The sequence below is a fragment of the Phymastichus coffea genome, unplaced genomic scaffold, assembly GCF_024137745.1.
Source record: "Phymastichus coffea isolate CEN01 unplaced genomic scaffold, Cenicafe_Pcof_1.1 PCOF00093, whole genome shotgun sequence".
In the NCBI taxonomy this organism is placed as follows: domain Eukaryota; kingdom Metazoa; phylum Arthropoda; class Insecta; order Hymenoptera; family Eulophidae; genus Phymastichus; species Phymastichus coffea.
Window position 1 is genome coordinate 876836 of NW_026706904.1, and position 25719 is coordinate 902554.

Consider the following 25719-nt stretch of genomic DNA (forward strand, 5'->3'; position numbering starts at 1 on the left):
TTGTTTGCTGAACGTTCACTCGATTACAGTTGAGTGTTACGAGCTTAGCTATGCAAAGATCAAGTTTAAATTCACGTAACCACCGGCATTTCGGTATTTCAGTACAACACCCACGAATTAAATAAATAAATAAATAAAACATTCCAACAAGAAAGCCGGCGATCTAGAACAACTTTATGTGCGCGCGCGCTCGCACGCATTAAAAAAAAATTTCTCGTAACTTAATATTTATCATTGTCGAACGCGCATAAATATATAATGCACCAGCGGCGGAGAAATACTTTCGCCATTATACCCGAGCGAACCTTAAGTACATGCTTTTTAAACTTTCACAAAGGACAAACGGGTCAAATTCTTTCATTTAAATTTACGACACTCGGTCCGCCGCATTGGCTTATTTGTCAGGGAGATACATTGATGCGTTCGCCTCTTTTACCACCACGGAAGAAAGTCCAAAAGAAAAAGACAAAAGGGAGGGAGAGGCACGAAAAATCAATGAGCTCTTGGCGAATACACCGCAGCCGAGTTTCGGCTAACGACGGACGATAGAAAAACCACTTTGGCATAATTGATGAAAGGCCACAAGGCATTTGCGAATAAGCGCACTTGAAACTTGGATTATTCGCACGGCAAAACTTTCATAACAGATGATAAGCCTGACCTCGATATACGTAAATGCACAGCGCGTGTATGCGTGTTACGGCAGTGTAGCTCGACAAAAGAAACGCACGTAAATTAAATGAAAAATAATGAAAACTACTGGCGTTCCGTAATGGTTTGACGATCGTCGGTAATTTCATTTATTTATTGAAAAAAAAAAAAATCATTCCAGCACACGCCTCGCGAAATGTTCGATGCGCATCCTCGGCGTGCATGCGTGACGCCGAACGCGTATAATTAGCCGCGCGGATAGGTGCTAAGAGCGATTCCGTGTAAATTTTCGACTTTCTATATCGCTGGAAAATAATGTATAAATGCCGAAGTGCTATAATTTGCGCGAATCTACGAATTGCGAAATTATCATTGGGGATTATTTCATTTTTCTTTTCCTGCGCAAACACGTGAACAGCCGTTTGTGAAAGTTTTCCAGGGAAATTACAGGCTCGAAGGCCGATCGACCGTCACAAATTGTCGAGTGAGAGAGAGAGAACGAAGATTTTCCAAAATAACGTGCTACGTGGGCGCGCGCGATAAACATCTTCCGTCGCGTACGTGATTCGCAACGAGAACAATGCAATTACGAGATTGAAAATTAACTGGAGAACTATATAATATGAACCGCGAGCGTTGAACAGTTTTGCGACGAAATTTGGCGTGTGTTTACGTCGCGATCGCTAATAAAGACCCAGGCTGAAAGCGTCGCGTACATGTAGATACTTTCTACCTGCCACCCGCGAAAAATGGCTTAAAAGACAAAAAAGGAAAAGGACAAGAGGAGAGCACAGCACCTTTCTCTTGGGCGATAAAGCTGCAGCTAACAACTGCTGCTACTGATAACAGATTGTACACTTCCTGCCGCAATAGAAACACCGTGAGACGGCTCACCGATCATTCACTTGCGCCGAGGCATTCACCGAATTTTTTATCAGCCTAGGTTTTCTTTTCGGCGAGCCTCTACCCTGCTTTCTAATGAGTTGAGCCTTGGCTTATCGGCTTTTGAACTTTCATCCGCTTTCGCGATAAACGACCTTTTTCAGGCACACGGATAATTCGAAAAGCTCGACGCGAACGTCTTAATATTCCAAGCGATTCGTTTCTCATCTGCCCTGCTGACGAATCGAGTGGAAACTTGGAATGCGCTGAAAAGTTGAATTGCAACGCGTGGATCGTGCGCGCGAACGTTCTCTCCGCTCCGAACTGGTACGGGATTTACGAGGGGCCTCGTAAGTTCGAGCCGGGACGTGCGCGAGTAATAACAAAGTCAATTTTTAATAGCCTCGCATAATGAACACGTCGGCCGTAACTGTCGAAGCGGGGAAAGGAGCCGGCGGGGGGGCCGAATGGAAGCTCGCCCATTGATTGCATTTCGCGGATCATGACCGTGCGATACCACACGCGGCCAGGCGCGCCTGCGACACCCGTGTCCCAAGCTTCTCCGACGATAATTATGACTTTGAACGAGCGAGCATCTTTCGCGCGCGGCGTCTTCCCCCGTGTACACATCGATAGCGGGCGAACGGTCAATCAAGCGAAATTAACCGACCGACTTGTCTAAGCCGTCACGACGCTCGCTTTCATCCGTACACAGCTGTGCAGCCGAACACGGCAATTGTACGCGCCTAACATCGTGACTGCGGCGATTAGCGATCGAGAAACACCACTCTTATACTGCCGGCAGACGAGACGCGCCAGTCGTATATTAAGCCGTATGTGCATCCGCGAGGGGAAAAGGGGATGACGCTTTTGTCCCTAGCTTTCACTCTCGTCTTCGATCTCTTCATTTCCAGCTTTTCAATTACTGCTTGCAAAGCTGTCGTACAGTTCTTGTGATTTACGTAAGGCTTCAAATAAATAAGCTTATTTAACAACTCGCCGAGTATAACTCATCCGCGGCTCGGTCGATCGTCCTCTTCTTCTACGCCGAGTCGTTATAGACACCTTTACGTAAGATTATCGCGTTACCGTAAGCTATTACACGATTCGCTGTTATGCAAAGAATGTAATAAGTTCAGTAACACGTATACACGGCGCAGGTCTCGCCTATCGACGCTGCGCTCGTACCGTTAGTTGCCTATAGCTTTGAAGCTCGTACAGCGCTCGACGGAGTCGATGATTCGGAACGAGTTATGCAAATGAAGCTCGCCGCCTCGACGGCGCGCCGCAAGCTCGCGCGATATCGCGCTGCCACGCGGGCGCATACCGCGCAGATTTTTCCCGCGCTCGCCCGGGACGACGCGTCTTCCTGTAATTTCGCATTTCCGATTCCGCAGAAAGCCGCGCGGTTTTAACTGTTTTAACTTTCGTTTCTTTTAGGTCTTTCTTTTTCTTTTCCTTTCGTAGGTCATAACTTTGCCATATAACTGGTTGCTCGGCTACGAAAAAATCGAATTGTTTTCAAGCGCACAATGTGTCCTTTCAACGCGGGCTTCGCGTGGCAAAAAGAGGAACGTCGAGTTTTCAAAAACGAAAAAAAAAACGAAAAAACGTGGCATGCATTACGTGTACTTTTTCGCAGACAATTTGAACTCGTTAAAAAGAATTACTTTAATAGGTCGAGGAATCTTATCTCGAAGGGCAAAATGACTGGATGCACCTCTAATGAGTACTTCCGTGCGGCGTGCTTTAATGATTATTTCGAGTTGCCACGCAGGAGGCGGATATTTATAAATCTTCCATTTGTTAGGTTTTGGACATCTCTCCAAAGAACAAAACATTTTTAAAAATTACGACTTTTTTTTTTTGACTTCAATCTTCTTAATGCCATGGTAGTTCCAGTAAGCGTTTCGAAGGTAAAAGGTGCCTTCTTCCAGTGATGATGAGAGACTGCTCGGAGATGAGACTCGCAATGGTGGTTAACCAACCTTTTTCAATCAAGAGTAAATTGCAAGCATTTACGTACTTGCAATTACATGCCTTACGTTGCAATGCTGAAGACGATCAAAGCTTGCCTTATTAAATGGCGCGTTAGAGCTAGATGATCGTTCGTTTTGTCCAATGGTAAAGTGAAATTTTCATTCGGAGCATATGCTAATTCGCATCCCGATGGCATTTAAACTAAAAGGTTCGTGCGATATATCGAAAACTTGACTCGAATCCATCGGGTGAAAACTTACGTATCTCGAGGAAAGAGAAACCTGAAATTCGATCGAAGATATATTTGGCTCGAAAATTCCGTAACGTTAATTTCGCTGTTGTCCTAATTAAGTAACATCCCTATCTCTCTCTCTCTCTCTATCTCTCGTTTCTCTAATCGGAAAAAAATAATCATTCCGATGTCAAGCGCGAAAAGTGCAATTGGGCATATAAATCAAAGGAGCAGAGGTTAATAAACCATCGATCACATGAAAACGCCGTACATCGCGGCGGCCAAGTCATTAGTATTATTTATGAGGCCGAAGGCTTGCCTTTTTTTATATAATGCCGCGCGGCCTTTCGAAAGCACGTCTCTGCATCTCGAGAGAGCAAACGTGTCAGATAGTGCATGCACACAGCAGTGTATTATTATATTCGCCTGAAAAGCCGACGATATCTTCGACACGTAACGAGCCAAATCTTTCGTTTTCCGCACTTTCCAACGACATTACGTTCTTATCAAAATGGAATTAATGATGGATCAATTATTCCAAAGAGGATATTGTATACAGTCGAACTGAGTATTCACGATTACTTTATTAGTGTATGTATGCGCGCATCGACGAGCAATGTTTTTCGGGAAAGAACGTTATGAAGCGCAAGCTACTACGTAATTTCTTTCTCGTTACGACGAAAGGCATATTTTTGAAATAACATATTTCGATAGACACGGTCATAAGGCTAAGATACAAGTTACAAACATGAAGAAACATATATTTTTTATGATAATTTCCGATAATTTCATAAATTTATAAGATTTTTGGTCGAGAGAGGAAGATAGAGAGAGAGAGAGAGATGAGCAGTCCTAGTCTGCGTATGTCAAGCATTTTCCGAAAGCATATCATGAGAAATCACGAGCAAGGTATGAGAAGTAAAAATAAAAACGCAACGTCGGCGTAATTAAAATGAACGGCTCGCTCGCAAGTGGCGGTTTAAACGCTTCGCGACGAGCGATTATAAAAGCCACTGCCTTTGCCGCGCGGATATATCGGTTATTTCGCGCGAAGGAAACTTGTCTCGCACGACGCGGTACGTACGACGACCTCGTATTAGCGTAGCGAGCGCACGAAGGTTTTCCAAGCACGCGCTCGCGCTCCTGCGCTACATGCTTACGCCGCAAAAATGACAGCGATGACCACGGCGCACAATAGCATGCAAAGCCACCTGGCGCTGTGATATCCTGCAACGTCGTATGGCCGACGACAAAGAGGAACAATGCCGCGTGCAAGGTAACTCGAGGCACTTGGTGAAACTGCGTATCGCCGTGCTTCGCTTTTCACGCGGAGCGTCCCAACCAGATTTCTAGATTTCAAATGAGAGTGGCTCATAATGCTTTAGAATGCTCTGGAAATATTCCTGAATTGAATATAAAAAAATGTTCGAGATTCTTATGGCAGTGTCTTTTTATACGGTGGTATAGGCAGAATACTTTATAAAAACATAGTACACGAAGGATTCCTTATGTCAAACATTATACGAAGCAGTTTGAGTTTCGTATAATTGGATGATTCTTGATTTAGAATGAGACGGTTATATTGGATTGACTTTTTCTAATGAAACCTTTTAATCAAAAGTGGACTTTCAATTTTTACAGAACAAAATATGAATAAGCGTTGATGTGGCTATACAATAATGATAATTTTGTAAAACTTGACGAATTAACGATTAGTTTAGTTTTTTGAAACATAATATTCCTGATAGAATGATTTTCTGACTGAATATTATTACCGAAAAAGCCCTCTACAAATGGAAATTCCAAATGATTTGATAGAAGGCTGTAATCCATTTAAATACTACGAACGATGTACCTTTATGTAAAATGAAAATAAGGTTTGTTCCATACGAGCTGTGCTGTACTTTTAACGATCAACTATAACCAAACAAGCACTTCATCCAATTGAGAGTAGTCAGTTTGAAAACGTTTCAAGATCATTTAATTATTGTCCTACATGTTCACGACTATGACTTACTTTTAGTCCTCGATCCTACACACGTGAATGACTTTCACAATTAATCAGGATACCTGCTTAAAGAAAATGTCAGAAACCAGTAAAAAATGTAACCATATGGAGCAGCGTAAAATTGTCGGTCGTGAAATCCTACCAGCGCATTGTTTCTTGCGGACCATTAATGGACGTTTCGGCACAAGAGATCGATAGCCGTATAGCGTCAAGGGTCCGATCTACATGTTATGATTCACGCGTGTGGCTGCTTCCTTCTTTTTCCTTCTCTCCTTGTGCACGGGAGCCCTTACAAAGTGCGCATGCCGTCTGCCTGCGTGCACGGGCTGCGCGCGCATCATCGATCCGCTCCTCGTCGCGCACACGTGACTCATGGAAATCAAATGTCTCGCGTGCGCGCGCGAGAACCCTCGCTGTCGAATGCACCCGCGAGTCCGCTGCTGATCTCGACGTGCTCGCGGAAGCGATATCGGCCGGTGCCAACGTTTCCGGGAGGACAGTCGCTCGCCGAGGAGCGAAACAAGACGACGAATCGACGAGCATAGCACGCCAAGAGCCTACCCCGAGACTGCATATGTACCCGCTGGTCGCTTGCTCGCGGAGCAGGATGCGCGCGCGCTTGCGCCTCGTCATCGAGGACGACGAAACTTTGGCTCGCTGATTTCTTTCTTTCCTTTTCTTTCCTCGAGCGAACGCGTCGCTTCGTTGTATCGTTTGACCTGTCCGTTCGATGAATTTCGCTCGGACGTCGATCGAATCCCCTCGACGGCGCCGCGGCTGACGCTAATCGTCGTCAAGATTTCCTCGAGGGCCGCGGTGCGCGCACTTCGACCGCTTAACGAGGCGCAACTTCGGCGAGCGTAGCCAGCGATAAATCTGCTGCGCGAGCAGTTTATCTCCGGTTTCGCGCGGGAACAGAAGCGATCCTCGTTCGCGCGAGCTACTGTTATCGAACGAATCCGCGATGGCGGTCCAAGCTCGCGGCTGTCTTTGTCGGACGCCCGGGGCGTCATTTATATTTTTCAGTTGGCATCGATTGTCGGGGATGCTTCCCCGAGAAAGTCCAATGAATTAGTGACCGGCTAAACGTAGCGATTGTGGCTTGGCTTAATATTGCCGACGGGTCGCGCGGCCGAGTTGTGGGCGCTTTCCACGGATCGCTTTGAAAAATTACGTAGCTTAGCGTGTTCGGCAGAGAGAGAGAGAGAGTCTCGTGTGCCTTTCCAGCTTCTTTTCGTTCGGGCGTAAACCTCGCATGAGACAACAATCTGCTTTCCCGTACTAGTTAGCTAATGCACTGTAATAAAGTCGAGCTAATGCACTCAGTCTTTATTATTTCGATTTCATGCGCGTCTACGGGTGTCTGAGCCAGAAATTTCTTATCACGCGACTCATTCAGCGGAACCGACACGATTAGATAAATCCTCTATCTGTGTGTTTCAAAGTGTACATTGATAATAGAATATATTATAATTAGGTCAATGATAACATTAACAGAGTCATCGTGCCAATCGAAGTAATCAGCGAAAATAAAGTCCGTCTGAAAGTATACGCGCAAGTGCTTTCACATGTATGGCCAATAATAGGCAAGCGATAGAAAAAACTTTCCGATCATTAGCATGACGAGGTCAAAGTCAAACGCGAGCCTATCACCGCGTCGGTGTGAACAGACTCCTATTACGAGAGCGCGCGAGACAATCCGAGCCGCGATCGTATCGAACTTTTCTCGCTCGCGCGCGCGTTATCGTCTGCCGCTGCTGATTTTTTTTTTTTTCCTTTGCTCTGTCTTCTTTTCGCTTTAATACGTTTTTACGCCATCCGATGCCTTATCTCTTTATCGATCATCGGATAAAATAAAATGTCGCCGGCATTTAAAACTTGGCCGCTTTGCGTCAAGATTTCGAAGTACCGCGGAGAAGAAAAAAAAAACGAAAAACAACGACGAGTCCATCGAGCGAAAATAAAAGATCGAGAGAAGGATCTACGCGAAGGCTGTGTCATTAAATAATCATTTTTTACATTACAATGTCGTCGCGAGCTCTCGAACGCAAAGGAGCCTATTCAGCGCGAAGGTATCCTCGACGTCAGTTCGCGCGTGACTAAAATTTAATATTATTCATTCCAAGTGGAGCCTCGCGCGCGCGCACTTCCGTCACGTCTAATATTAAAACTGGCCTTTTATCTGGCGAAAACAACGAGTCGTCCGGGGCTTGCGGTCAGAGATATAAAGTTCGCGTCCTTGGCAGCTTCGAGAAAGCGATGCGTCCTATGCGAATCGGCCGATTAGCGTCGAGACGATCGCCGCGGCAAACGTGCATGGCGCAGCTGCAATGTCAAATGATTAACGGTCGCGCAGGCGTCAATTAAGAGGAAAATGGGAATGAGCGAGCGAGCAACGAGCCACATTGCGCCGATTGCCTGGGGTTTCGCAATGGAAACGCGCGGCAAGTCCATTCTCGCGGCGCCGAGCTATCGGCCGAGAAAGGCAGACGGTCGCGAAATTCCTGGTCGATCAGGTGCAGCGGCAGCAGACTTTTTGCAGGCGCGCGCGCGCGCGAGAGAGAAAGAGAGAGAGAGAGAGAGAGAGAGAGAGAGAGAGAGAGAGAGAGAGGGAAACCAGTTTTCGAGGCTAAAACGCCGTCATCCTGTGCGAGAGAGTCTAATAATTCTCTCTCTCCTTGCCGCAATGGTGCATCTGGCGAAGCGAAATTTACCTTGAAGCATGTTGTGGTCGGCTTCTTCGTCGGCGAGGCAACGGACCCTGGATAACGACGACGACGACGACGGCGATTGCAGGAGGCTGCTCATGTTGAGCCCATCCAGCGAGGCTGGCGGCGACGAGGAGCGAGGACGTGCCGGCGTCGAGAAAGACTTGTTTCCTGTTATATTATCCGAAGTAGCGTTGAGGTTGCCTTATGTATCTGATACGCACAGCCTTGAAGTAGTAGTTAGCAGTAGTGTGTCTCGCTTGGGCTAGTTTTCTTCTATACGCTAGGTATGTACTATGCGAGCGTAGGAGCGTCGGTACTCAGAGACGAGAAGGAGAGGCTGGCGGCAGGCGCATACTCGCGATACGCACCTGTCACGCACGAACGCCAGCAGTCGCTTCGCGCACACCGAAAAATCACTTTCACTTCGGCGAAGCCTTCATCGCATCCTCTCGGCTCTTGTCGTCCGCATGGCCGTTACCGCGGATGGTGCCCTCCCCCCCTTGCTCGCTGAATCCTGGACGACTACGTCCTCGCTCCGGCGCTGGGCGGTCACATCGTCGTGGCTCGAGGCCCAATCCTGGTCGTATGGTTGTTCAACGGCAGCAGCCTCGTGTCATCGTTGTTGACTCGAGCTGGTTCGCGCTGACTGAGCGTGCGTGCGCCCCGCGACGACTCCCTCCCCCCGCCCCCCCCCCCCCCTCCCGGCGCGCGACTCCAGCGGGCACGCAGCCGCGCGGCGGCGATCAATATGCGCGCGGCCGCTGTCGCTGCTGCCACTGCCGCGCGGCCTCCACTGCGCCGTCGCCGCGCGCGATTTTTCGAAACGACGCCTCGTTTCGCGCTCCACCTCGGGACGGCCGACGTCTACGGAAGCTTTTCTTGCGCTGCCTTCGGCTCTACTCTTGCCGAGAACATCTTCGCGGAGTCTTGGGAAGAGGTGATCGCTGATCGTTTAGAGTGCGTTATCTCATTTGCACGCAGTCAAGTAGAATTTTGAAAGGGAAAAAAAAAACGCGTCGAACGTTTTCCAATTTGAAATGGTGAGCGCGATCGCGATGTATTCATCAGGTGATCGCATACTCGACAAGTCTCGTCCTCCCCCAAGAAATGCAACGCACACCAGCGGATACGTTTACGCGAACTTTCCAGCTGTCCGGAGCACGAGCGTCATTAGATGCTTGAAGCGCAGCCAGCGAAGAATAGCTTCGAGCAGAAGTCACGACAGGTGCATCGCGTTCTCCTCGTCTTGACAGCGCGCGCGCGCTCCAGGCAGACAGACAGATAAGCCGAGCAGAAAGAGCGGCGGAAGCGCAGATCGCCCCACGCTGCAATTTCATTAGACATGCCGCCGCGGGCTTCAAAGCTCGATCAATCGTCGCTCCGTTTCGCGCGTTTCACCCCGCCGGAGTAGTTTTCTTCCGAGTAGTTCTCGCCGTATCAGATCCGATGCTCGTGCGCAGTTTTCACTTCGCTGGCCGGCGCCTGGCGGCCGAGACTTTATTTTTACACTCTCATTGATAAAGAAAAAACAAACATTCATCACGGAAATAATTCATCAAGTCGATCCGACAGATTTCTCGGCCAGATTTTTCCCTTCGAGTTCAAAAGTGAAAGACAGGTTCCGCTCGTGGAGGTATATTCGAACAATAACTCTTGCAATCACAGATAACGTCTTTCTATCACTTTCCTCCCTCGCTGATGCTACGTTATAGCCAAGGTATGATTTATCAAGATTAGCCAGCCACGAAAAAATCTCGGATGAGAATTTTTCGTCGCAGCTATATAAACGAGTGCAATCGGATCTCGAGGGCGTGCGGCGGCGGAGTATAATGCATCGGGTTTAACAACAATTGTCTCGGTGCGTGCACGCAGCGTTGCATCACGCTCCGGCGTGCGCGCTGGCCACCGGCACCATTGTTCGCGGCTCGGTCTTTATTTAACAACACGGTAATGCTTTGCGAAACATTACGAAGACGCGCTGCCAACACGCCGGAGCACAACAGCAGCTGACTCGGGCGAAATTCCTCGCGCGGACGCGGCTCATTGCGCAATTAGACGCGCCAATTAGGCAAGCGCTCGTCGACTCGTGTGTACCGCTACGGATAAAAGCGACGCGAGCGGCCAATTGGGATGTTGACCTCGCCGAGCAGAGGCGAGCAAAATGCCTGCGATTTTTTTATTTTACCACGGAGGCGAGATTTTCCCTCGCGCGATCAACGGACGAAAATCGTTTGTTTTTACTTTTTTTTTGCCGCGAGTATACGGAGGATTCAAGCGGATTCCAAGCGATTTTCTGAAATTACGAAGCGTAGAAAAAAATATTCGAACTGAAACATCGATCAGACGCGCTGTATTAAACTACGGCGACTAAGTCTTTGTGTGTGGCTCGCGGAGCGAAAAATGAAGGACGCGCATGCACATAGAACTGTGCGTTGCGCAACACTCGAATGGAATAATGAATTTTTGGCGAACGGTAAAAGTTGAGTGCAGCGACGCATCGACAAATTTAATTGGCCGTCGGAGAGGGGGAGAGAAAGTTTGGCATAGACGTATGTGGTATCCGGCGACGCGGAATAAATTTGTCCGTGCTGCAAGCCGCGAGGATAATTTTATTTCAAGTGCAATTGCTTGTTGCCAACGGATAATGCATTGAATGACGTTTGTGCGCGCTAAGCGCGTTTCATCTCTGCGCGCGATCGACATTGAAGAGTAGACGCGTTTGCGCACTTTTATGAAAGTCGCGCGCTTAACCGTGCTTGTATAGAAAGGCGAGATGTAAAGAGATTTTCTCGAATGCTGGATGTAATAGAAAATTATTGCTTCTTTCGATAATTAAATTATTCCATAAAGGCTTTCCTGTTCCGTCGGTATGTCGACGTCTAATGAAATACTAATTGAAAAAAGAACTTTCGCTCGCAGAAAAACTTTGCTAAACTATGTTCTTCGATTCAAATCTTCTATGCACTACAGTTATTTTCAAGTCTTGTTCAATTATGACTTGATAGCTTGGGATAATGCGTGTTCAGAAAAAATTATTAGAATTTCATCATTTATTCACACTGAAATCACGATGAAATCATTATAGTGATTTACAAAATAAATCACGGTAAATCCATGTGTTTAAATTTAAGCGCTTGACGTAACCTCATCCATAAGAAATACATCGTCGCCAATTTTAAATACTTTTAAATTTTTAATTCAGGGACAATGTATTTCTTATGGGTGAGGTCACATTTGCACACTTAAAACGTTTAAATTTAAACACATAGGATTTTGAGGTTTTGCCGTGAATATGTTAACTCAAATAATGAAACAAGAGTAAGAAGCATTCAATTGATAAGATTTTAAAAGACTCAACGTTGGAATCAAGCTATCTAATTTATCACCTCATGAATTGAAGCTACTAGAAAATGATAGATTTAAAATAAAAAGAAAATTGAAAAATTAAAATATGTCTGTGATATTTATATTAACTAATTTTCAGTTTTCAATTGCTAAGCCTTCGTTATTGAATTATTATGGTATTAATCCCGCGTACAGGTGAGTACGTTCCGTAGGTACACTTCCGTACGTTCGCGTAGGTTACGCCATACGCGTGTATTCGCGATGAATAATGAAAACAGTAAAAAACTAAAATGAACATTGAAGTATGCAATAAATAAGTGTTTCAATAACCAATCCTATCTACGTTTATGGTCGCAAGGATAACCATCTATTGGCGTCAGACTGAAACTTACAAATCACAATCAATCTTACGAATGAGTGGCATGGTAATGACATTGCAATTATGCTCACTATAATATAATTGTTAAGCATCAGGAAAATGGTGAAAACGTACAGAGAGCCGTATAAAAGTATCTCGCGCAAAATCACCAAATGGAGGCGCAGAGCCAATAGTGCACGAGACAATGGCGTACAATAGGAGCGCTCCACCGTCCGCGAAGGCACCGCGCGCATCGAGCTACTTTCGCGCGTCACGGGGCGTTTTAACGGTGCTTGCGTTATTTATCGGCGCAGTGCGATCGCGCGCCCGGCAGCTATGATACACTTCTGTTGCTCTCTCGAAGGAGCGGAATCGACCCGTCGAAACGTATTTCCCGCGGCGAGTTTTCGAGCGCGCGACGACGCGGGGCGCGAGTTTCGCATCGAGCCCGAAAGACAATAAACCGCGTATCCGTCGAGACGCCCGCGAGCTGTGTAATTTAAGCGCGCCGCGACTCGCGATGGGAAAATGGAGATCGCGCCGCCCCTGGCGGAATCATTTTTGCGCTCGCTCGCGAGAAAGTAGCCGCGCGGTAGCTACACGCCGGTACGAGCTTTCGATGTCGTCTATACCCGCCTGAGTTTTTCCACTGTGCGCGCCTCGCGATTGCGGGGAGCATCCGACTGCGCGTTCTTGTCTGCTCGCTTCTATACGCCTATTACCTATTATGTGCAACGGAGAGAACATCTCATCTTGCCCTTTTACTTTTCCATTGGAAGGCGTAATGCAGAGATCGAAAGCCGACTGGGTTCACTGCCTATCGGCGTAGCGCACGAACACCAGTTGAGGCGAGACTTGAGCTCGTAGTAATGCCATTTTCGCGAAACTTTATTTGGAAATTGTTTTATTTACAGGTAACAAGTGTTTTTCTGCTTCAGAGATTTGGCGGATACGAGCGTGCAGTTTTGCTATATTCAATTCATATTATTTCGACACATAAATATCGTGAAAAGCTGCAGTAGCGCCACACGAGATATGTTTTCTAAAGTGTATATTATCTATACGAGATAGAGGAAACTATGGGAAAACCATACATACGTAGTATACAAAGTAGACAGGGTTTGTACAGGGTTTGTACAGAGTTTCCGCAGACACGGGATTGTCTCGCAGGATTGCAAGCTGCTCATAGAAAAACTAAGTTCTGCTATTTCCAATGATGAACATAACAGCGGCAAGAAATAGAGTTTTTCTATCTCGGAGAGGAATAGATCCGTTGCACGTCTGTACAAATAAATAAAACAAAATAAAATAAAAAGTGTCGGTACAAAGTTTGGGACCTTCGGTTGTTTGGGCAAAGTACCATGGTATCGGAATTTCTCGTAACGACAAGGCAAATACTGTTTGATTATGACTAGTGACAAAGATTCTTCCAATGAAAAATCTACTGCCGAGTGCTTTGATGATGACATGTCTTCCAGCTATGTACGAAATTTTTAGTAATTAAATGTGTAGAAACTGAATAATTTTAGAAGATCAAAACGGCAATTTTATTTTTTGTTAAGACAAATCGAATCCGTCTTTTTCTTCTTAACCTAGTCAATGATAAAAATCTTGACCTAAGGATGATAAATGCAGTGATGTGGAATTATTTATTTGTAGATTATTATCTCATTGATACAATACAAACATACGACATTCATAAATCGTTCATCAATAACGAAAGGTAGATCATGCATTAACTTTGTAGCAGTAGGCTAAACAATATTACATGTTCGTATTATTTTATAAATTGAAGCTGTCATTTGAAAACGTGAAAAAGTGTTGTCTTTCGTTAAAGCCACTCAAAGATGTAGTTTTGTCAGCATTTTTCACGTGTCAAGTTACGAACGCTCCCACATAACTTATTCCATGTGTTGCTTCTGACGCGACAACCAATGATTGGAGATGGTTTCGCATTAAACGCAACGCGGACTCTGAGCGTCTAATTTAAGATGAAATTATCAGCTGTCGAAAAAAGATATCGAAAAAAAAATGTAACGAAAGGTCGAAAAATGTCTCGGTTTACCCGCCAACATCTCTGCAAACTGACCAATAAAGCCGGCGCAGTAACGATAACATTCAATTCTCCAAGCTAATTGTGTAATTGAACGATGGTTTCCGCCGATAAGCATCGCAGCGCGCACGGGCGTACGAGCAAGAAGCAATCTCGTGAGAACTTCCGGGAAATCGCCGGTGAGCGCGGCTATTTGCTTGCTTTTTCGACAGCCAATATCCAATCTTAGCACAGGCTACTCGTATTATGCGCAACAGCCACCCGCACAGAGAGAGAGAGAGAGAGAGAGTAGCGCGAAAGGTCACGAAAAAGGAAGAAAGTGAATCGCGCTCGATCGGCCGCTCCGCGAAATAAACGTGTAAGGCCGCTCGATATGTAGAAAGTGACTTGACGTTTATTAAAGTGAAATTTCCCGTTAAAGGCAAATCACCCTTCCGGCTTCTATACGTTATGTGCGCTTGGTTCGCGCGCCTCCTGTCGCTATCGCCCATTACAATTACGCTCTGACGGGCGTCCACCCACGAGAGGCTATTGGCGCTCGCAGCTTCGGCACGTCGTCGCGCACACGAGCGTAAGCATTGCGGGCTCTTCGCGCCTGCGGCTTCGATCGGTTAACGCGAAATTTCACAGCAGCGCGCGCGCGCCTTTTAACCCCGTGATATATCATAATACTTTACGAGAACCGCGCGCGTGCGTGCGCGTAACTGCGCGCCGTGATTTACCGGCGCAGCCATTGCGAATTTCGTGTGCCGGAGCGCGGCCGTCCATGGAAAAGTGCGCCGGCCTCTTCTCGGCGCGAAAACTAGCCGAGACAATGGGGCATCTCGATTTATTCGCACGCTCCAGAAGGAGCCTTCTTCTTCTTTTTTCGAATCCCGACGTGAAAAATTTACACTCTCATTGTTTGACGCGAGGGGGAGGGCTCCCGACAGTAGAAAGTACATCACGACGAGCTGTTGCCGATCGCGAAGAGATGCTGCTACCGACGATCCGTGTATATATATATATATAGCCGCGAGCGCGATATTGACAGCCGATCGTGCGGGCTGCGCAAAAGCTGCGCGCGCCTGCCGTCGGATTCGCGAGCGGCCGGCCGACTATAACGTCCACGTTCGCGCTCATCTTCCATGACATTTCAGGGGCAGTCGAAATATTTGCACGAGCTCGAAATTAATTTTCATCGAACGGAATTGAAGATATCTGGCATAGATAAATACGTTGAGCTCTCTTCGTTTCGACTCCTATTATAAAGTAAAGCCGCATAATGAAATGCTCGGCAGAGCCTAACGGCATTTCAAAATAGCAGCCAGAAAAGCAGCCGATTCAACATAAACTTCCTGAACCTTCTGAAATTCACAAAATAAATCACGACGATAACGCGAACGAAACCAGCGCGTCCGCCTGACAGAGAGAGAGAGAGACAGAGAAAAAAAAAGGTTCTTCGGGAAATCATTAAAAGCAAATTACAGTGTGCATGTAGTTCTCATAGCCGCGAACACAAAGATTATGAAAACCTCGCCGCAAAAAGAAAGACACTTCCCAGGAGCCGCAGCGAAATAAATCGCGCAGATAAATCGCGCGGCTTTTAATGAAAGTCCACGTTCGCACTTTCACCGTATTAGCCTAAATATGTCACTTCCGAAAACAAAAAAAAAAACAGAAAGAAAAATATAAGAACGACGACGCACGCGGGCGTCCAACCTTCCTTTCTGTGCGGACACTCACGCGTCGGTTGAATGAATCGCGCGAAGTAACGATCCAATCACGCGAGCGCGCGTCGGCAAAGAGAAGACGAGAGCCGCGAAACTGACTTTCGACGTAGAGATAAATATGGAGCTAGCAATTACAAGTGGCAAGGTGTGTCGTCATTGCAGGACGACCGGAACGAATTTACTTGCGCGCGCGCGTGGGCGGCTGGCACAGCAGGTGACGCGGATCGCTGACCGCCAACTGTTTCTATCCGGGATAATCGAAGGAAAAGGGATAGACGCTTTTGTTTTTTGACCGAGAAGCCTAATTGTTATACACAATGGGCCGAGCTGCCACTCTTCGTCGAGTAGACAGATGTGTCTCAGAAAAAAATACGAAATCATATGTACTTGCGTGTCACAATAATTAACAATCAACAGTGATAATGATACACCAAGTTTTTAGCTTAAGGAGTAAAAGTCAGTGCGAAACATTGTCTTTCTAGTCAGAACGTGAACCTTTCGTCGTGGTGCTCAGTTCTGTCTGGCCGATTTCGCACATTACTACTGCGTCTTATAAATTTCTCTTCCATCTTTTTCAATCGCGATATATTTGCAGCAACGCTGCCGGCCTGCTTAAAATCTCAAGATGTTTCAGCCTGGTCGACGTTAAAAGTGGCCTATCGATGAATTCGCCGACGTGCGAGATCGCCTTCAGACGCCGATTCGAAACGCCCTCACATTTCTAAGACTTTCCATTGCGTCAAACGGATGTAGACTGCGAGCACACATTGATGCCGTTTTTCTTTCTTCTGTTTGTTGTTGTTGCGGACTTGGCTGGATCAAAGGATATCCAAACGTCTTGGGCGTGCCTTCCGTTTTTTTTCTTTTTGCAAAGACAAGCCTATGTCGTTTCGACACTTTGATTTATAGTTCGAAGAGGACAGAAAGTAAATCGACTTTTTCCTTGACACTCGGCAATCGAATACTATTTCAACTGTTGTGTACATGGAAAAAATGCATGTTTTTCGATGTTCAGTAAAGTTGTTTCTTTATAAATGAATCGGCGGCAGAAAATTCAACGAGCTTACGGCCCTATCGGTACCAACAAAAGAGCTAATAACAATGTATTTGAAGTTGCGAATGATTTAACGAATGACATTGCGCACGTTACGGGCGGTATATCGGAGAAGAGCCGTTCTGAAAATCAAAGGCGCCAACGCATAGTTTCACGATGAAGATCGATTGGTCCGCGGTTGGTCCCCCAAACACGTCCGAGCTGGGAAATCGAGAGCAGAGAGCGCGAGATCGCCATCTACTCGTATATGGGTAATTCTTGGCTATTTCGACTAACTTGTAACCCTTAGGTTGCGGATTTTTTTTTAATTTGGCACAATTGTTGTACATATAAAAGTGAGATTTTTCCCAAATTTTGAAGACGATACATTAATTATATCAAAAGTTATTAACAATTAAAGAAAAATGATAACAAATTTTCAAACGGCTATATTTTAAAAACTAATAAAGATATCGAAGTCGGATTTTTTTCAAAATACTTATAATGCCTTAAAATTTCAAAATAATTACAACAATAAACAATAAAAAATTTTTTTCGAAAGTTATTAACTTTTTGTTTAAACAATTGCTAATATCTCAAAAAGTATATTATTTTTTTTGAAAAATTCTTACTCCTGCGTGTTCCTGAGGATTTTTTCTATCGAAAACAATCATAAAATTCAAGGGCCCGACATATCGGAAGGCGTAGCCTTAATTAGAAGAAAACGCCTCAGCGTAAGACCACGAAGACGTCCCGCTGCCGTTGCGACGTACACCGAGACATCTTCTTTTGATTAAAAATCCTCAGGAACACGCAGGAGCAAGAATTTTTCAAAAAAAATATACTTTTTGAGATATTAGCAATTTTTTAAACAAAAAATTAATAATTTTCGAAAAAAATTTTTTATTGATTATTGTTGTAATTATTTCGAAATTTTAAGGCATTATAAGTATTTTGAAAAAAATCCGACTTCGATATCTTTATTAGTTTTTAAAATATAGCCGTTTGAAAATTTTTTATCATTTTTCTTTAACTGTTAATAACTTTTGATATAATTAATCGTCTTCAAAATTTGGGAAAAATCTCACTTTTATGTGTACAACAATTGTGCCAAATTAAAAAAAAATCCATAACCTAAGGGTTACAAGGCAATCGAAATAGCCGAGAATTACCCATATACGTAAGGCGAGCAGCTCGCGAGCGATTCGCCACCCAGTTAGAATATAAAGAGGCGCGCGCGATTCGTCTGCTCATTTAAGGCGCCGAAAGAAACGAGAGAAAGCCGCCGCGCCGAGCCATTGTGAGACGCGAAGCGAATCATCTGGGCGATGTATCGGGCCGCGAAAAATACGTCGAATCCGTCCGGAGAGCAGCGCGGAGATAGCATTACGTTTCTTTTCTTTTTCTCGTTCACGCGCGGCTCCGTCTCCACTTGGCGCCGCGTACAGAGCTAATTATGCGATGGTTGCCGTGTAGCGCCGCCACCGGAGATCCGATGCCAAGATAGGATCGCCCTCGGCGAAATTTCACGCTCTCCGGTTCGTGAAAATTACGGCTGCTCTCGTTTTGATCGTGCAGTCTGAAGGACGCGACCGAAACATCCGATCAGCCGCCAAATTTCACTTGGCTTCTCATCGGACAATCATCCTTTTTACAGGATATATCATTTTCCCTCTAATTAGATCAGACTAATGACACAGGTTGCACTGGCGTCGCGCCACCGCGTATTTATGTAATTACGCTTACTGTTCGCGTAGCGCGCCGACACTCAATCTCGTTATACCAATCGTACACCATAAATAAGTACATAACACTCGCGTCGAGCGTAACAATACCATAGGCGCATTCTCTCATGCTAAACGTGCGAAGAAAGAGAGTGGCATTAATTCAAGTAGCTCGAGCTGCGTTCGTTGCTCAACGCTTGATCGATGTACATACGTACACACACATATACGTACGTATGTTCCGCGATACTGCAACCGCAAACGAGGAATTAGGCGTGCCAAGTTACAACTATAAAGCTGTAACAGTTAACGTCTTCGCTATGTGATTGAAGAGAAAAGTATATACATCCACTGGAAACAATAGAATCGAGCTTAAATAATTGACACATTAAAGAGAGAAGAGAGGATGGAAAAAGAGGTCGACAGGTTTGTTTTATATGATGATGTATTATTTATAACGGTTCAGATTACAGATAATGGTCATAGAAGCAAACCAATGTGGAGCATAGCAGGTACAAGTATCATTTATATGGAAGCCCGACAGCTGGAGACTGAACGGGTTGGTTAGTTAGGAAACAAGTGGTGTTTCGCGAGATCATCTTTTATTTGCATATTCAACTTGAATAATCATTCAATCGGTCAATGAAATCTTCATTAGTGCTTGATTGAACAGATATGCAAAATATGCAAAATGCACAGTTAAATATGTCTCGTGATGATCAACGATTGGCGAGTTGGCAAGTTAGTTAGCCCCACGAAATCGAATAGCAACTACTTCGTTCGAAAATATAAAACGTGTTTTGTTTATGCATCACAAAAAATGTTCCGTTTATATTAAACCAACAAAAATAATAAGTACATAAAAATATATTCTAACAAAAAAGATTGTCTTTAATTTAATTTCGCATCTCGATGCATATTTTTTGTTTGTTTAAGTTGTCAACGCAGTAGATAATATTATCAATCATAAATATACTGTATACTATATAGAGAACAAGAAAAGTGTTCTTCTTTCTACGGCAGCTCCTTATCAAAAGAAATATCTGTTTGCAATAAAATGGCTTGCATGTAAATTGCGTCATCCAATACATATGCATACAAAACAAAGGTGAATTTTTTGCCGAATTGAAGAAGTACGAGATTCCGTACAGAATGCTACGATCGGCTTCAATGAGAGTCGGCTCATTGACGAGGTAGTCTTCCGAAATGCGGTCCCATTTCATTACCTACGCGATTGATGCATAACTTATCTTTTAATTAAAGTACCCGGTGTCGTTAGAACCGAAAATATTGCATTTTAACAAAGAAAATAACGCGGTGCCGCGAAAGTTTTAATTATTTAAGCTGCTGTCACATCTTTTATAACGAACTTGCAGGTGTGGTCGAGTATCCAAATGATTTGCAATGTTCTAAGAAATACCGATCACAGATGAAAATAGCACGAATAGATAGAAAATAATGTGAGTCTTTAAAACATAGGTTACGTCCGAATTTTACCAAGAATATGTACGTATTATTTAATTATAAAAATATTATTCAGAGCCAGCAATATAATAAATTAAGTAAAGCCATCGAAGGGCCACGCACCACTTAACACGCATTCCGCTCTCGCACTAATTTTGCTATATCTTGGGTTGAAATTAGAATTTTTTTTTACATCAGTTAAAAAGTCATGGGTTTTTTGTTTGTTAAATTGCAATATTTTCGGTTCTAACTAATGTTTTTACAATTGGAAAAAAGAGACGGATTCCTCGTAAAATAACGAACAAATTGATAGGTCAACAATTTAGAAACTTCATTCGAAGCCTGATTATAGCGATTTAAACAAATAAAAAAGCCGACGTCACGGGACTTTGTTAGTTAAACTATTGTATTTCGGCTTCTAATTAACATTTTTCAAATAATCAAAGTGCTACTTATTCGACGTGAAATTTACAAACATTTTTTATGCTCATAAAGTGTGTAAATTAATTACCGAAAGGTTTATAGAGGCTTAAACAACTCGTCCAGCTAAACATCCTCGCAATTCGAATTCAGAAGGTCAAAATACAACTAGGAAACTTGGATTTTTAACGCGACTTTCATCGACCACCAGAAGATACATGGCCCTTAGATTATTCCAGATGACCTATTGGCATATTCTTTTCTGCACCTTGTACCCGCAGCATATTCGAATTTGATCTTGACGAAAAATCGTTATACTAAGATACTTTATATTGATAGATTATCAATCGATTGGAAAAAATAATCAAATTCATACAGATTCTCCGCATATAGTTTCATTGTGATTTTTGAAAATTTTTCATATCGTTCTCGGCTTATCATTCAATCTCACCACGAGAGTAAACTATTATAAATTTCAGCCTTAATTAGTACAATACAAGTAATCTCTATTTTTAAGAAGGTTACGTATGTATTTTGACGCATTAAATCCGAATCTAAGATCGTAAATGCACAGAAATCCTCGAAATACTTGTACCCTAATGAGGTGCTTCCGAACCTGGATTAATCGAGATTTTCTTGAATTAAAGTAACGAAAATTTGAAGGTTTATGCGTCCTTACGACCACGCGTTTTCTTTGTGGATGCTCTTGACAATCACGACATAATTTTCAAGTTAATTTTCACCCTTTTACCCTTGATTGACAGTAGTGCCGCGACAGTCCCAACCTTTACTGCTTTGGTTTCGTTACACACCTACCGTAATGTAGAAGGATCGTGCCTTTTTTGCCTCTTGGTGCTGATCGAAACGCCGCTGGCAGCTGCGCTTGCAGGCGATTGTCGCGAGGAACGAGAAGAATCGCGAAGTTTCGTTAATGCGCTCCTGAATGGTCGCGCAGCATCTTAAATCGATGGTACGTGTAAGCTACCGCGGAGGAGAAGACGCGCACGACTCCGCTCGTGATAAACGAGCATTTTCGCGCATTTCTTCTTGGAAAGCAAATCTGCTGCAAGCGACGAGAATGTCCGTGTGCGCGGAGCTTCATTCGTACGTGATCGTATCGTACGACAAGCTGATCCTCTGTAAACGATGAGAAACTGTCTAGCGTACGCTTTGCCAGCTGAAAAAGCTGCACGGACTTTCGAAGCCAGTCGCGTGTGCGGGTGTCATTTATTACGGAGTTTTCAGTTTTCTTCTTGTTTATCATCCACGGACGCGTAAAACTCGTTGCGTTGCATTCCGGCGTGTAATTGCATTCATTAGTTTGTTTGCGAGAAACGCGCGGACTGTCAACGTCGAGCACCGTGACAACACTCTGATATTTAGAGAGTGCGTGCTCGCGCGTTGTCTGTGTAAGGCGGTCGAGCAGAGCAGCCTCCTCGTGATCCTCGTAAGAGGGTAGAGAGATTTACGAATGGCAGTATGGAGAAAAAGTCGCGCGAGAGAAAGGGGCAGTCGCGCGCTGCCCATCCGAGACTAATCCATTCGCGAGCCGAATAACTGTCGAGCGATCGCCGGGACGAAGAGGCAAGTGTCGTCGCGCGCCGCTCACGGCGGCTGCGCGTTGTCTGCTTATCTAACTATTTCATTGTCTTAATTATATCGGTCAAGATCGTTCCGGCGCGTTGACTCGCACGCGATGCGGCGCGCGCACTAGTTTTGCTGCGTCCATTCGCAGCAGTAAAGTTATTTATTGTACGGCGAAAATACGAGTGTCGGTATAGTATAGGCAATTGTGAAAGTATACTCGTATTGTACGTACAGTTGCAGCATGAACTTATGGTTTATCGTAGCTCAATACTCATCTGCTTTATGAATAATCGGCGACGCAAAGTTTCCCCGCTAAATTAAATAATCGAGTTATATTTCAAGTATACAAAGTCAAGTTTGTACACGTTGTTTATAATTTATTTAGTTTATAGCATCAGCGGTACTGAATAAATCATTGTCTGCTTTGAGAATATGCGTGTTGTAGTTTGAAAATTCCTTAACTCATGGAGAGTATTTATTTAATACGTTATTAAGGAAACTACAATTATATCCGGAGATAGCAGTTCGCAAAGATCCAAAAGAGAATATTACTTTAGAGAGACTGCCATAGACGCTTATAACCACGCGCTAAAAATACCATCCTCGATGCACGGATAAACAAAATCAAGTTTCATTGAACTGGACGAACTGTATCAGTTTGGGGATATACGAATAAGGATATCCGAGCAGTGGTTCAAGCTGCCGACTCTGGGCACGTGGCTAGCTGCAAGTTGCAATGGTCTCTAAGCTATTTAACGACGAGACGAAATGCCGCGGGCAAGATAACAGTTAGACGAGATTGTAGCCGATGAAAAATTACCAAAGAAGCACTTATCGAATATATTGAATGTCAAATATAAAATTCTTTTTTTTTATACATATATTTTCATACGAGTTTTATGGAATTTTTGATTTGTAAATATCTTACGAAATCATTGATACGACATATTTATAATAAAGCGTGTAAAACATTTTCACGTGAATTTCACTCAAAGTGCCTACTATGTCGCGTTGAAAAAGTCAAGTACGTCCACCGTACGTGGTCGCACGTAAGCGCGCGCGAACAGACGCATAAATATATGGAAAACGAAAGAGCGACAGGCGGCGACTAAAAAGCGTTGACGCGCGCCGCTTTCCAGCTGTACTCGTACATGCACGCGTTTGTCGCGCGCTCGCGCGCTGCTAATGAGGCCCGATAAAAGAACGTCCCGACGACGGTGACTTTAGAGCTGCGGCGGCGCTCAAGCGCGAGAGGACTCCCGCGGGATTTTTACGCGTGGACAAACTGTATTCGATCCGCGGACAAATTAGCGCTGAGACCGCCTCCGTTGAAATCGAGACAGCGAGTACGATACACATAGTTCTTCTGTTTTTTCATTGCTTGTCTTCGCGCTTGCCTCGCGCGCACCACTTCGGGATCCCCGTTTGCGACATCGTTCTGCTTTTACGTAAGACTTATCGTGGATTATTGCGTTCGAGCGACTGCTCTGCACGCACCAAGCGACGAGCGAAAATCTTGGCCGTCGACCCTTCCCTTCGTACTATACATTATGTTCAATGGGCTTTCGATTACGCGCTTATATAATGGCATTCTTATCGTTTGTTCGGCTTTTCTTTGTTTTGCAGCTGCGAGCGCCGCTGACGCCCGAGTCGGTCGGGCCGTGCACCAGCGATCGGGAGTGCAATTTAGCAATCGCGCAAATTGAAAAGAACAGTAATAACGGCGTATCATCAGCGGAACAGTGTATTTTTGTTGTCGCGAAGTATCGTGCCACTTGGAGTCGAGCGGCACGCAGCGGATTGGCAAACGCGACGCGGCCGAGAGTCGCTCGCGTCGATTAATCAGCCGGCGTCACGGCTGCGCCGTAATCGCGGAGAACGAGGATAGGCAACGAGAGGTTTTTTCCCCCGATAGAGACTTTTCATCACTGACAATTAAACTCTCGGGGCATATTGATTAAAGCGATCGCCGACACGGGCGCAGAGGTCACGGGATCGCGCGCGCGTTTCGTGTTTTTTTTTTTTTTTTTTTTTTTTCGCGTTTCAGCCGTCGCCTGCTCGCGGCAGAGCTGACAGCGACGGCTTTCTTTCGCGAACGATTAAACGACCGACGAAAGCTGTCCGCGGGTCGCGCGCGGCGACTGCAAAGTGCCGATCGGACGCTCGGACGTCGGAACGCCGAGCGTCGTCCCTCGAAAGAGCGCGCGACTCGAAGAAGTAGGATTCAACGCGATTCGAGGACGCGTCGTCTTGTTCGACCCTCGAAGGCAGCGCGCGCGAATTACGAAAATGAACCGTTCGCGACAGCGTCCACTCGCGTGCGTTACGACACGCTTCGAACCTGCCGCGTGTACTTGTAATTGGGTGAGCGGAAATGTATGTGCGTGTATTCCGAGTGTATCGGATATTCGTATCTTATTGGCGTATTGTCTGTAACGTTTGAAAAAGCACGCGCGTGTACATTTCGCGTATTTTTACCGTGATCTTCGTGTTAATGTTTGAATTCAATGCGGAGAGTCGACCAAAATTAGCTGTGCTTTATTACATCAACGTATCAGATGGCGAAATATACAATCGTGGGAATACTTAACATCCATGTAACTGTAACTCTTATTCAATAATCTTACAAAATTACTCGGAACCGTACAGTGTTACAGTTAATTCATAATCTAATTGAAGGCATTAAAGTAAAATCATGCGAAAAAGCTCTTTTTTCTTCTCACATTACGCAAGAATTTTCAGCCAATTCTTTTTATTAATGTTCGTATCAGTATTCAAAATTAATTTTCTTCGAAGCGCCATCAAGTAGCGTTATCAGCGAGCGCGTGAGCATAAAATTAGACGTTTAACGAAACAAGCATTATTTTAATGAATTCATGTTTGAAATATAAACTATAATCGTTTTCTCGAAAGAAAAAAAAAAAATTGAAGCCTACGCCGGAGCGCAACAAAACAGTTGCTAATAAAACGCAGATTCGAAATGAAAGCATCGAGACATGAAAAATGCATGAGAATAATGCGCAGGTGTAAAGTTAATTGCGAAAAGCAAAACTCATCGCGGGATACGAGTACGCGCAGACAATGCAACGCGGAAATAATATTATCCGAGATTGAATTCCGGCCAAACAAAGGAAGCCTGTTTTATTTTTTTTATATATATAGTCTTTTTCGTCGGTATAGAAAGTCATATCCGATCCGCAACAACGAGAATAACAAACCCGAGGAGGAGGAGGAGGAGGAGGAGGCCGAGGCCGAGGCATAGCAAAGATAAACGGTGAAGATGCACGGGCGCTCGGTCCGCAATAGGCGATCGCGCTCTGATTGCCGACAGGCGCGGTCGCCCAATCCGCGCTCGTCGGGCCGACGAGTTTCACCCGCGGGCGTCGGTTGTGGAAAATTCTAGCGACGACCGCGTCAGGCGCCTCTTATAGCGAGGCGCGAAACCGGCTGATCTATTTTCGCGCAACGCCTTCTTTCCGCGATACCTCGCATGCTACGGACGATGCTAGCGATCGTTGGCCTTCCGTTTGCTTTCTTTCTCGCGAACTTTCTTTATCGC

At 44.9% G+C, this 25719-nt stretch overlaps 1 protein-coding gene across 2 annotated transcripts in view; it reads right to left on the reverse strand.

Moving 5' to 3' along the window:
* The window catches only part of LOC131669465 (cerebellar degeneration-related protein 2-like), a 54699-nt gene that overhangs the window by 27439 nt on the left and 1541 nt on the right, over nt 1–25719 (reverse strand). Inside the window, exon 1 of one of the 2 annotated variants that reach the window (XM_058944344.1) lies at nt 8468–9114. The exons of the other annotated variant lie outside the window; for it this stretch is intronic. Within the exon in view, the coding sequence (XP_058800327.1) occupies nt 8468–8561 (94 nt within the window). The 5' untranslated portion in view covers nt 8562–9114. Of the gene's footprint in view, nt 1–8467; nt 9115–25719 lie in introns of those variants that run through there. 2 annotated transcript variants of the gene reach the window in all.